Source organism: Epinephelus lanceolatus, chromosome 10, assembly GCF_041903045.1.
Source record: "Epinephelus lanceolatus isolate andai-2023 chromosome 10, ASM4190304v1, whole genome shotgun sequence".
Classification (NCBI taxonomy): domain Eukaryota; kingdom Metazoa; phylum Chordata; class Actinopteri; order Perciformes; family Serranidae; genus Epinephelus; species Epinephelus lanceolatus.
The window spans coordinates 35,445,019-35,459,183 of NC_135743.1; the positions used below are offsets into that span (position 1 = coordinate 35,445,019).

The 14,165-nt window shown below is 40.6% G+C and overlaps 1 protein-coding gene across 1 annotated transcript in view; it reads right to left on the reverse strand.

Moving 5' to 3' along the window:
* LOC117265915 (uncharacterized) overlaps nucleotides 1-14,165 on the reverse strand; it is a 31,810-nt gene that overhangs the window by 13,939 nt on the left and 3,706 nt on the right. Inside the window, exons 6-7 of the mRNA XM_033640727.2 lie at nucleotides 12,619-12,735; nucleotides 10,594-10,668 (exon numbers count right to left, since the gene is read on the reverse strand). Coding sequence (XP_033496618.1) covers nucleotides 10,594-10,668; nucleotides 12,619-12,735 — 192 coding nt within the window. The remainder of the gene's footprint in view (nucleotides 1-10,593; nucleotides 10,669-12,618; nucleotides 12,736-14,165) is intronic.

Consider the following 14,165-nt stretch of genomic DNA (forward strand, 5'->3'; position numbering starts at 1 on the left):
ATATACACATATATGTGTATATATATATATATATATATATATATATACACATATATAGGTGGTATATGGCATGATACCAAGGCGGCTGCCAAGCAGCAGACAGCAGGAGACCACAGATTGAGACCAGTAAACAATAAAAGCAGGTATTTTAAATACATGCTGGGACATTTCCAGACATTTGGTATTTGGTATTTTGGTATTTTGAGCCAAAACATGACCTTTTCCTAGATGTAACCAAGTGTGTTTTGTGCCTAAACCTAACTACAGCATAGTGACCACATAAAATTGAAAATTGAGACGTAAAGAAATATAAATTTTCAACATATCTGCTATATATGAAATGTATAAATTTAACATATGACAGGCACAAATGTATCATATCGTTGGTTTTCAGAAATGTACAATACCACATTAATCCAGCCATTGGGTTGTGTGGTGAGGTGCTGATCACTGGAAGTAGACATGAAATTATGGAAAAAGTGTTGCACACAGGTCAGAAATGCATTTCTCTTTTATTCAGATGGCAATTCATCCCTCAGGCCTTCTGCAAGATCGACAATCATTTTTGTAATTGCTGATTTTGAAGAAGGTCTTAAGGTTGAAAAGTCATGTATTCCAACATGATTATTGTACATTCCATTTTACTACCATATCTGCTTCAGAACTACTCTCATAATGAAACTTAATTGCCATTCGTTTCACTTCAATCATTCAATTTGAACCACTGATCAAATCTGAGATGTGGCAGCTCAGTGGTCTGGAACCAGGATACTTCACTACACTTCATACTATCAAATGGAGACCAGTCATACTTTAGGTACAGCTGCAACGTTAGGTCATGGACAACTTGTCAACTGCCCAAAATGCCAGACAACTACAATATAAAGACAAAAACCTCAGCTCCAAGGTGTACTACCCAGTATGAACACAAGGTGTCATTCTTGCACCACAGCCGATGTCAGGCTGATCCCAGGCTCCCGTTTGCGCTCAGCCTTCCTCCCTACATCAGTACGATAGATTACACTGGGGTAAATACACAGGGACCGCAGCAGCCCTGATTCAATAGTGGAGTGTAACAGCAATAGTTACGCTTACAGTGGTTCTAATTACAATTAATTGGCATTCCTGGCTCGTCTGGGAGTCTCTGGATGAGGGGGAGGATCTGGGGAGGGAGGGGGCAGCTGAGTCAGGAGAGGACTGAGGGGGGAGGCCGACATACTGGGAGCCATTACAGAACCACACTGTGAAGAATAATGAATCGCACACTGTTGGAGCCTGCAGGGTCAGATACAGCAAACCCTGGTCATACATATGCAGGTTGTACAGTATATATCATATATAGTATATTCCTATGATGGTAATACAGTGTTCTATAATCCAACTCATGTTTCTATCTTCACCTGAAGCTGAATTATCACACAAAGAAAAGAAGACACACATGAAAGATTTCCAGTTTTCTTCCTGTTCTTTTCATTTAAACTCAACCAACAGTCCCTGCGTCAGGCTTCTGTCAAGCAGCATCTTTTTCTATTGTTTCATTTTACGCCCTGCTGTCCTAACATTTCTTTCTCTCTTTCTTCATTCCTCTATCTCCATCTTTCCCTCCCTCCATCCATCCATCCATCGGCCCATGGCCGGGTGATTGCTGCCAATCTCATCCGAGGATCCCTGGAGGGGTTTAGAGCAGAGCTGTGCTCCAGTGGGTTATTGAACGCAGCTCACGGTGAAAGTGAATGGGCTCTGAGGGGGAGACTGGATATGTCATCACTGGCTGCTACTGTTTACCAATGAAGGAAGAGCAGATGAAGCGCACGTAAATGCTACGAGATTATATAGTGCTGCTTATGGAGTTAAATTAACTACTGTAGCATCCAAGTACTAAAATGTTAAAATATCTCAGCAATATAAGTTGCAGTGAAGACGAAGGGAGAGCAGAGGATGTCAGAGCTGTAAATCTATCCGCTAACAAAGTGCTGTGAGGAGGAATAGAAACACTCTTCCTGTCCCTCATATTAAACCACGTCTGGCTTATAAATCAAACCAAGAGACTCTAAACGGTCGTCAGTCAAAGTGACAGTCATACGCTGCCTGTCATACAGAGCAGGCTCCAGGTGAGCTGCAAAACATGTCTATCTGCTCCACACTGCAGCGAGCTGTGTGTGTGATATGCATACTTACATTATGTACGTGTAGAAATGTTTATGTGATCAAGGCTTTTTGTGCGCCATTGAGTGTGTGTGTGTGTGTGTGTGTGTGTGTGTGTGTGTGTGTGTGAAGGCCTTGCTGAGCATATTAATGACAGGTTGGATGATGAATGGGACAAAAAGTGTCATTTTCATTTGGGACTCATAACTCAATCAGGCTTCCATCCAGGCCTGCAGCCACAGCTGTGAGGCCGACACTGTGATACCCACCTCACACACTCCCCCAGCATCATCTATCCACACAGACATAAAAGAGTATGCACCCAATATACTGTGGATTTATGTACCATATAAACTAGAGCAATCTCACTTGGAATTCTTCAGCCACATACCTTAAAAAAGATCCGAACTACAGACTTCATGTCTCAGCATCAAAGTCAAATTACCACAGAAGTAAAAGAAAAACAAAAAACTATCACTTAAAAGAACGAAGATGCAGAGGGAAGGGATGAGGAGACTTTCAAGTGGTGCTCCTGCGAGGACTGAGTTGCACTAAACACAGTAATGGTACATTAAAACAGAGAGTTTGCCAATCAATCAGCATTCATTAAATTGGAGGGACCATCCCATTAGACGAGAGCATTCCCCACTGTTTCTGCTCTCTGAGCAAACATATTCCCCATGGGGTAAATTAGTTTTACACTCCACACACTCACTCACTCACTCACTCACACACACACGCACACACACACACACACACACACACACACACACACACATATATGACTGTAGAGAGACAGAAGACACACAGACTCACACTGTTAAAAAAACAAACAAAAAAAAAACAAACTGATGTTTCTACCGTAAAAAAAAAACAAAAAACTGGCAGCGCGGGTTGCTAGATTTGTCGAACTTTTTCTACTATTACGGTAAAAGAATATTAGTACTTTTGATCTCAGTTAAAGTTAGTTGATTTTATATTAAACCGTATGAATATGAGTTTTTATCATAAAAAAGAAATGCTAGTTTGCAATAGAATTAACAAGAAATATGCTAAATTCCTTTTTTTTAATACAAAAGATTAAAGAATTATCAGTGGTTCCTTCAGTTAGATTTATTATGACCTTTAATGGCATTTGTCTAATTCCAGCTGGAATCTCTGACCAGTGATGATTGTTCTAAAATACAATATATGGCAACAAATGTGTTGACATGTTATTCATGGATTGGGCTTGGTAGACAGTTAACATTTGTATTCAATGTGATTTTTTTTTTCTTGATTACTCAAATGCTGTCAGAAAATAGTCAAACATTCCCATTACATTTTCCTAAAGCCCACAGTGACATCTTCTTAGGTCATGTGACAGGTGTACCAGTTTGGACAAACCACAGCAAGGCCTGCTGTTAGCTGTTTCTGCGATCTACTATTCCTCTCTGCAATATTTGAAACTGACCTGCTGACAAATCAGTGCACAGATGCTCATGACAAGTGGTCCTCAAACTTTGTTCAATAATTTACCCCCTTTTAACTAGTTTTTCAGCTGAGTACCAGCTGACTAGTGCATAACATTTTAGGTAGAAACACACAGTTACTGGGTAAATGTGAACAAGTTGTTTGTTGCAGCTATTGACAGTTTACGGCAGTTAATGACTGCATTGAAAATAGGAGTAGTGAATATAAATGGGGTTTATCAAACTCACATTTACACTTTTTAATGAACTTATTATGTTATAATACTCCTGCAGTACTCCAGTGTACCCCTAGGGCTACATTTCTACTGAAGAGCACAAACACCTGGCATATACAGTACAGGCCAAAAGTTTGGACACACCTTCTCATTCAATGCGTTTTCTTTATTTTCATGACTATTTACATTGTAGATTCTCACTGAAGGCATCAAAACTATGAATGAACACATGTGGAGTTATGTACTTAACAAAAAAAGGTGAAATAACTGAAAACATGTTTTATATTCTAGTTTCTTCAAAATAGCCAACCTTTGCTCTGATTACTGCTTTGCACACTCTTGGCATTCTCTCGATGAGCTTCAAGAGGTAGTCACCTGAAATGGTTTTCCAACAGTCTTGAAGGAGTTCCCAGAGGTGTTTAGCACTTGTTGGCCCCTTTGCCTTCACTCTGCGGTCCAGCTCACCCCAAACCATCTCGATTGGGTTCAGGTCCGGTGACTGTGGAGGCCAGGTCATCTGCCGCAGCACTCCATCACTCTCCTTCTTGGTCAAATAGCCCTTACACAGCCTGGAGGTGTGTTTGGGGTCATTGTCCTGTTGAAAAATAAATGATGGTCCAACTAAACGCAAACCGGATGGGATGGCATGTCGCTGCAGGATGCTGTGGTAGCCATGCTGGTTCAGTGTGCCTTCAATTTTGAATAAATCCCCAACAGTGTCACCAGCAAAACACCCCCACACCATCACACCTCCTCCTCCATGCTTCACAGTGGGAACCAGGCATGTGGAATCCATCCGTTCACCTTTTCTGCGTCTCACAAAGACACGGCGGTTGGAACCAAAGATCTCAAATTTGGACTCATCAGACCAAAGCACAGATTTCCACTGGTCTAATGTCCATTCCTTGTGTTTCTTGGCCCAAACAAATCTCTTCTGCTTGTTGCCTCTCCTTAGCAGTGGTTTCCTAGCAGCTATTTGACCATGAAGGCCTGATTGGCGCAGTCTCCTCTTAACAGTTGTTCTAGAGATGGGTCTGCTGCTAGAACTCTGTGTGGCATTCATCTGGTCTCTGATCTGAGCTGCTGTTAACTTGCCATTTCTGAGGCTGGTGACTCGGATGAACTTATCCTCAGAAGCAGAGGTGACTCTTGGTCTTCCTTTCCTGGGTCGGTCCTCATGTGTGCCAGTTTCGTTGTAGCGCTTGATGGTTTTTGCCACTCCACTTGGGGACACATTTAAAGTTTTTGCAATTTTCCGGACTGACTGACCTTCATTTCTTAAAGTAATGATGGCCACTGGTTTTTCTTTAGTTAGCTGATTGGTTCTTGCCATAATATGAATTTTAACAGTTGTCCAATAGGGCTGTCGGCTGTGTATTAACCTGACTTCTGCACAACACAACTGATGGTCCCAACCCCATTGATAAAGCAAGAAATTCCACTAATTAACCCTGATAAGGCACACCTGTGAAGTGGAAACCATTTCAGGTGACTACCTCTTGAAGCTCATGGAGAGAATGCCAAGAGTGTGCAAAGCAGTAATCAGAGCAAAGGGTGGCTATTTTGAAGAAACTAGAATATAAAACATGTTTTCAGTTATTTCACCTTTTTTTGTTAAGAACATAACTCCACGTGTTCATTCATAGTTTTGATGCCTTCAATGAGAATCTACAATGTAAATAGTCATGAAAATAAAGAAAACGCATTGAATGAGAAGGTGTGTCCAAACTTTTGGCCTGTACTGTACATTTCCAATAGCTGCTTCACAATAAAAGCCTCCCACTGGTTTACCAAAAGACAACTTCATCATCATTTTTTGTGGAGCGCTTTGCCCTCTATCAATAACAGTACAGTAATGACATGAAAGTGCAGGTAGAGAGAGAGGAGGGAGATGACATGCAACAAAAGGTCCCCAGCTGAAAGCTAACCAGGGACATTAGTGGTTAATTGCCTACGCCTAAACTCCTCAGTCAACAGGACACCTCTGCAGAAGAAAAACTTTTAATGTAAAGCAGCAGCAGGAAATGTTTGCATCAGCAGTACTTTAAAGGTCTAGTGTGTAGGGTTTAGTGGCATCTAGTGGTGAGGTTGCACATTGCAACCAACTGAGACTTCTCTCGTGTGCCAAGTGTGTCAGAAAACTATGGTGGGCTGATGTGTTAACATGAATAACCCTATCTGGAGCCAGTGTTTGGTTTGTCTGTTATGGACTACTGTAGAAACAACATGGGGGACTCTGTGGTAGAGGACCCGCTTCCTGTGTAGATATAAATGGCTCATTCTAAGGTAACAAAAATATGATTCTTATTTTCAGGTGATTATACACTGATTGAAACATAGCTATGAATATTATATTAATTTCTGTTAATATATCCCTTAAATCCCACACACTAGACCTTTTAATGCAACTCCAATACAGCTGAAATGCTAAGTAAACAGTAATGAGGCTACTATTTTAAAGCAGAATTAGTTTGAAGCTATAAAAAACTGCAAGCTGAACACAGAGAAACTAAAAACAGAGCTTCCTCTCTAGTCACCAACACAGACACACTTGTGATAGGCCGATCCGTTAAGCCCAAGATACAGTTTGTTTGAGGACGGGGAGACGGTCCCCAAGTTTGCCACCATCGGCCCTGGTACCATGTGGGACTATAACAGCATGACTTGGTGCAACTATACCCTGCTGTGGGAACACAGTTGATGTGGAGTGAGCCAGTAAAGTGAAAACATGACGTATGTTCCTATTAGGGGAAATCTGAATGTCCCAACATACAATAACATTTTAGACAAAAGTGTGATTCGATGTTGCAGCAACAGTTTGAGAAGCACTCCTTCCTGTTTTAACATGACAATGTCCCCATGCACAAAGCAGCCAGAGCCCTGACCTCTACTCCATTCAACACCTTGGGAATGAAGTGGAACTTTGAATGTCACTCAGCAACAATAACTGACCTCAATAATGCTCTTGTGGCTGAAAGGGTGCTGTCATAGCAGTGTCGATAGCTTTGGAGTGAGAGGTTCTTAAACACATATGGGTGTTTTTATAATCTCTTTGCTTACTTTTGGTCATGAGGTGTGTGTTTCATCCTAGTAATGACACAAAGTAAGGCGATGCAAGGGATGCTGTACATACATAGTAAGGAGTTGTGCTGAAATGTGGGGAATGTTCCTGTCTGTATTCGAGTGGAGAGGTGCAATGCCTCCACTGCTTGAGCTGGTGAAACAAAGACTGACAGCACTGAGTGACTCAAACCAATGGCTCTCATCCAGAGTGTAATTTGTCCAGACGTACACTGGGGCTTCTCCTAATCTCTGATGCTAGACCCACTGCTTGATTTTTCATCAAGCAGCATTATCTTTGCCCGCCAGGAAATGAGACACATGCTGCAACGTCTGCAGAGGAAAATCCCAAATCAGAAAGTTGACCCCTTACAACAAGTGCACACGAGCAAATGCCTACACACGCGGACACGCACATAAACACAAGAACGCCATTCTCGGGAGATGGTGGCAATTCATTTTGTAAGATCTAACAGAACTAATTTTGGGAGTGAGCCTCTGTTAATGAGTGGCTCTTTGATGTGTAAATCCTCGGGTCCCAGTGCAAAGCTGATACAGTCTCCCCACAATCCTGCTCAGGTGCAGCCCTGTTCCCCTCTGCAGTACTTATCTTGTGCACCGAATACTGTAACACTTCTGACAGCCTCACTAAAAAAAAAACAATAGAAGAGGAAAATAAGCACATTGACGAATGCCATTGGCAAAAGGATGCCGTGATGCGTAGAGTTGTGCTGCATCTCCTCTATCTTCATACTGTATATGTCATTCCTGTTTCTATTTTCACTCTCCCATGGACATCAGACACCGATGATAAAATTATTTTTTACGCCGTAAATGTAAGTCTTTGGTTCGTTTCATTTCTCTATTGCTTCTCCACAGAATAATTGGATTGTGGCTGCACTGTCATGTACTCAGTGAAATGAATGCCTATTAATCAGAGGATAATTGGACACATACTCCTGATAAATGGTGCTGCTCTACTTTGAGTCACGTACAAATTAGGCCATTTTAAGGGATCCATTTCTTATCTGGCTTGACTCATGCTTATATAAGATGTGAGCTAATACTGGTGGACGGAATTACAGATGCACCAAGTCATGGAGTCATGCCCAAAATGAGATTACTTGATTTTAGTTGATTTTTCCTTCCCTCTGTAATGTGAACTACTGGTTCTGGGTGACATCACAAAATATACTACGTGAACAGAAATATAGTTTTTAACCTCTTTTAAAACCACTTTGCTACCATTGATAAAACTTGTGAAGGAAATATTAACTGCAACAGAAAATAGTGAATATACCATGGGGGCATAAAAGCAGTTGACACTATTGACCATGGCTTACAGTTTACTAGTAGAGGGATTTCACACTCCTGATTAAGTATCTAACTTATACATAGGTATTAATATCTTCAAATGACTCATATAAAATGTCTAGTGTGTAGGATCTAGTGGTGAAGTGCAAAACTGAAACTTCTCCTATGTGCCAATTGTGTAACAGAACTACAGTGGCCAAGGGAAAAACATGAATGGTCCTATCTTGTGCCACTGTTTGGTTTGTCCCTTCTGGGTGACTGTAGCACAACACGATGGACTCCATGCAAGAGAACCCGCTCCATGTATAGATATAAATGGCTCTAAGGTTACAAAAATATGATTCTTATTTTCATGTGAATATAAACTAATAAAAACATAGGTATAAATATTATGTACCATTTATGCAAATATATGCCCCTAAATGCTACAAACTGAACCTTTCATTTAATTTTTGAAGGTTACTTTTGGGTTTCCTCAAGGCTCAATGATAGAACCACTATTGTTTATTTTACAAAAAAAATAAAATAAAAAATACAAATACTAAAACAGTGAAATCCATGTTTTTTCATTGGATTTAGGATTATTGCAGAAAATAAGCTCTGTGGCAAACAAGCGTTTATGATACATACATGTTTTTCCAACAAGACAATCTTCACAATGTAAAAGAATTAAAGAGCTAACGTTAGGCTATAAATGATCTACACCACAGTCTCTTGACGTAACGCCAACCCCACAGCGAAGCTCAAAAGCCATGTTCGGCGTGATGACATTCTGTAATTTCATTTGACCCCTTGTTAGTAGCAGTATCTTTTAAGACACCTAAATGCTTCAAAATTCCCAAGTGGGATATTTACTGACATGTTTTAGGTTGTAGAAAAAAACTGAAAGTCTCTTAAGCTTGTGTTGACCACAGGTCTTATTTTAAGCATTTAACCAAGAGCCCATTTAAAAAGCCCATTGACTTTAAGACGAGGGGACCCACAGTGCTAAAATGCTACTGTAACACATTTCTTGGTTTTAGGACTAATTCCTGGGGCACTCTATGTTGATTTGAATGAGAATGTCCATTCTGCTGTTGCTATATTTCTATGCTACTGTACTACTTCACTTACTGTGTTCAAGTATGGGTAATTACTTATAAAAGAAATACAAATCCAATTGTATACTACCAAAAAGGTAAATTTATTTCTTAACAGGAGTAGCGAGGATCTGAACCTGTAGCACACTTTGTAGCTTTAAAATTGAATATAATGGACAAATGGAAAAATGTATGATAAGAAGATAAGCAATATGTTGATTTTCATTGAGAGAAATTATTATTCTTTTTATGTTTTTTCACCTCTTTTAATCACAATTTTAATGTTTAATTCTTTACAGAATAAAAAAAAAATCAAATGATAGACACTGCTGTCTTAAGATAAAAATATCTAATGGGTTTTGAACAAAAAAAAAAAAGCCTTCTGATCTGCTTTGTAAGTGAAAAAACAAACACTACAGATACACTCCAGAGATTTGTTTATTATGTAGCCACTGCTGCTAGGCTGTCAGTGACATCTAAAAGATTAGCATGGTTTGCTAAATTATATAACTGATAAATTATGGTCTCTTCAGCAGTGAAATACCTTTAAGGTTTACACATGACACGCTTTACTTTTAAACAAGATACTGAGATACTGTTAATATTGCATAATTGACACTCCTACCAACCAACATTCCTCCTCCACTCACACTCCCGGTTATCATTAATAACAACCCGACCCCCTGTATGATAATTAATGCATAATGAGATATATGCTGTGACAATGACTACCACTTGACATATATCTCGCCTGGAGGATTAAAGCAGTGTTATTACACTTTCTGTCACTCAGTCCCGAGCACCGCTGAAACCCTCGCGCTCCCCTCATCTGTTTCATACTAAAAGAGTGTGATCAGCTAATGAGTTTCTTTGGCCTCCAATTAATCATGCTAATGAGCCCCACCCAGCAAAGATAATCAACTACTATCACCATAAAAGCCTATAAGGGAAGAGTTTGGAGCTTCACTTGTGAAACATGCTTGCGTCTCTGCCTCCACTCTCCTCATCCTAATCCTCTTTCTTGATACATTTCCCTTTTTTCGTCTCTTCCCTGCCTCTCGCTTTTTATCTGCTCCTCTCTGCCCTTCAGAGCTCCTTATCGTCCTCTCTGCTCCTTTCCACGCTCCTCTTTTCTCAATCTTCTTTTCCATTCCACTTTTTTCACATCCCTCTCTAGTTTCTGCTTCTTCAACATCTCTCCATCTTCTCTCTTCCATTTTCATCCCCTGCTCCTGCCTCCTTTCCTCTCCTGTTTTTTTCCCCACAGTCCTGTCCTCCCTACACCCGAGAAACCAGCTATAAACTCACCAGTACTCTTTCCACTGTTCATCCTCAAAAACGTCCTCTGGGATGGGATCAATCAGCACCAGGTCTGACACTTGCCTGAGGACAAAGAGAGGACACACACTCAGATGAAGCAAGACTCATTGACTACCCTTGTCCACTTTACCCTCCTGGCCCAGGCCGTAATGAGTGTGAGATGGATGGTGTCATCCCGTCTGTCTTCCTGTAGATTTGTCGGTCCTCTGTCCCCACAGACAGATGACCACACATCAGCTACACCAGTTCCAGGGGCAATATTTCCATTTGGAAAGGTGTCATCCACTCACCACTACTTAATTTTCTCCCTTAACGGCAGCAGCATCATGCCTGATTAAATACTAAATCTTTCATCCCTGGTACGGGCTACTTGTCACGTTAATCACTACGTTAACTCTGAGATGGCTGAGTTATGGGGGATGATGGGAATGGACACTGGAATATATTTCTTTAAGTGTGACTTTGGGAGGCACTGTAAACCATATTATATATATGCAGTATGCAGTGCCTCCCAAACTCACCAGCTCTATTAGGTAGAGATCAATTCACTGATTGGTTAGACACATAAAGAATATGTCTGGTATATCATTATATCAACAAATCCAATCAAAAAGCATTAAAAACATCAATGAGCCACTCTGTTGCATTGGGTGACATGTTCCTTCATTACCATGACCACACACACTTAAGTTTATTCAACCTCACATACACCATCCTGCTGCCAGAAATACACAGGCTTAGGCTGTGGCTCTGTCTGAAACAGAGAATGAAGCTCAGGCTGAGCCTGTGTCGTGTCCTATGGCTTAGGCTCTGGGCACAGGCTCAGCCAGAGCCTAAGTCACAGGACACGTCACAGGCTCAGCCAAAGCTTCACTCGCTGTTTCAGCCTCAGTCATCCTCCATTCAGACACCTACCTATGTAATGTAGATCTGTCTGATCTACTTGATCTGTTCTGATCAGTCACACATGCAAACGTGTTGAGGGTGAGGTTGAAGCAATACAAACAATTCCTCAAAATCCTCCCAGATCCATCTTCTTACAATTGCTTTACATTCTAAATAAAAATGTGAATACTGGGGTGTCGGTAGCATAGTGGATAGTGCCGGCGCCCCATGTACAGAGGCATTGCCTCACTGCAGCGGCTGCAGGTTCGAATCCGGCTCGCAGCCCCTTGCTGCATGTCAGTCCCCACTCTCTCTCTGTCTCCCCATTTCACTCTCTGTCCTGTCAATAAAGGCAAAAAGCCCATATAAATAATCTTAAAAACAAAAAAAAGTGAATACTTTCATTTTACTTGTTGTTTTATTCTAAACTTATGTTATGACAATGTTATGAAATTTGGACTCTACGTGCTCAAATTTTAAATTAATGTTGTTAAACAAAATACTGAACTGAAATAAACAGAGAAAAAAATTTCCAAAACTTTAAGCTGCCATTGTTTGTTTTAATCTGATCGGTCCACCTTTAGTTCACCTCACACCTTCGGATGACGACAGTCTACACTACACCTTGAAAATGTCTGCCTTAACACAGCTGACACAATAAAACACATATGTTTAATATAATATATCAGTATTTTCTCAGTAACGAGTGCAACAAATGGTATTTTAGCATATTTTAGGTTTAACCGTCTGCCTGTGTTGTATGTTAAAGCATTTTTCTTTCATTTATATAAAACAGACTCTAAACCGATTGACTTTGCATTAACCACATTTTTATAAGTTATTTAAACCAAATTTAAGAGCAGAGCCGCTCCTGAAGTGTTAGAGCACTAATGCATTATAGCTGCCTGAAGAGTAAACAGTTTTAAATAAGCAGTTTTATAGATGTAATTTGGCACAAAGTTACAAATTGCAGTTTTGTAAAGTTAGGGGACTCATAAGATACAGATAATAACAAGGCTCCTCAGGAGCCATAGATGATATTATACAACTCCTTTCACAGGCTGAGTAGTACCCGTCATGACAAGACCTTTATGCGTATAAATTGTATTTTCATGAAACAATACTTACACATCATGAATGTGGCTGTAAAACCTGCCATTGAGTGTGCCAAGCTCAGAGCCCACCAGGATGAAGGGCTTGGCTAATCCAGCAGCCTGCAGGAGTCGGTGCAGATCATCCACCATCCTGGAAAACAGCAACACTCATTTGTCTCGGCACAAAACCAGGACGAGCTGCAAACTGGGCCAGCAGGTTTATTTATTCAGCTAGGTGGGACTAGGTCTCATCATTAATCTCATTAATTTCTAATCTACTTGTTCAAAGGTTTATCAGGAGTCATATTGAAAAGCAAAGATAACCTAAGAGGAAAATTAGAGTTACTAAAAAGAGACACAAAAATAAACTGCAATGCTAAAACCCAAATGACTGCATAAAGGAGGGGACTGCTGGCTCCTTTTTACTGCAACACACAGGAAAAAAACAATCACAAGCAAACTTCTATCATCGGAGGGAGCATCATCATTACATGAGATGCAGCAGCTCCTCTCTGAGAGCCATCTGCTGTCCTGGGTTTGTTGTGCTAATAAATCAAACCAGATGTGTCACACTGAAATGAAGAGTTTTCACAAGACTCCCAGGGTTAAGGTTAGGTAGTCATCAAACTCCTTGAGATATTGAATTCTGGGATATTGATTGCTTGCATCCCAAATGGGCAGCTGCCTGCGTCCTGGGCCAGATGCCAAGGTAAACTAGACTGCTGACCACCGGTGAACGACACCAGCTCATCCCTGAGGCAGATTTAAGGTTTGACAAACATGTTATGATGTCAAATGCAAGAAGATTAGAACCCGATCCCACGACAGTGTGAGGCTGGGCAGAGCTATGGTGTGTTCAGCAGGGGAAGGAACTCAGTGTCCACATATCAGTCTGTGCTGGCTGCAACATGAATGAGAAATCCCAAACGGCCACTTCATCATGGAAATATTGAACTCCAGTGGATAATTACTGTGCAGTGGTAAATAATGCAAAAGTGAATGTGATGTGTGTTACTGCACTGAGTGTGGTGTAGCTCTAGGGTTGGTCTGTAGCTTGTGTGACAGTCTGATAGATCTATTGCAGAAACAATTAACTGATCAATGGAAAATCAATCAACATACTCACAATAACGATGCTAGCATGCTAATGTTAAACAGGCATTATTTTACTATTTTCACCTTCTTAGTTTAGCATGTTAGCATGCTAGCATTTGCTAATTAACGCTTAATGTTAAGTACAGCCGAGGCTGATGGGAATCTCATTAGTTTTGCAGGTATTTCATTATAAACCAAAGTCAAACATCTGACTTTATAATGGTGCTGGTTAAAAAAATAGGCGGTCACCAAAATTCATCCTTGGGAAGCCATGAATTTTATGTCAATCCATCGAAGAGATGATGAGATATTTCCAAAAATTACAAAAATTGGCTTGATTCAGTTTCTCAGTTGTAAGAATCTGTTGATTTGTTCTGTTCTTTATCTTTATGCATAGGCGGCACTGGGGGGGAGCTTGGAGGTGCTTCAGCACCCCCAAAGAAGCCCATAGCACCCCCATAGCACCCCCAAGAAATTCTCATTTTT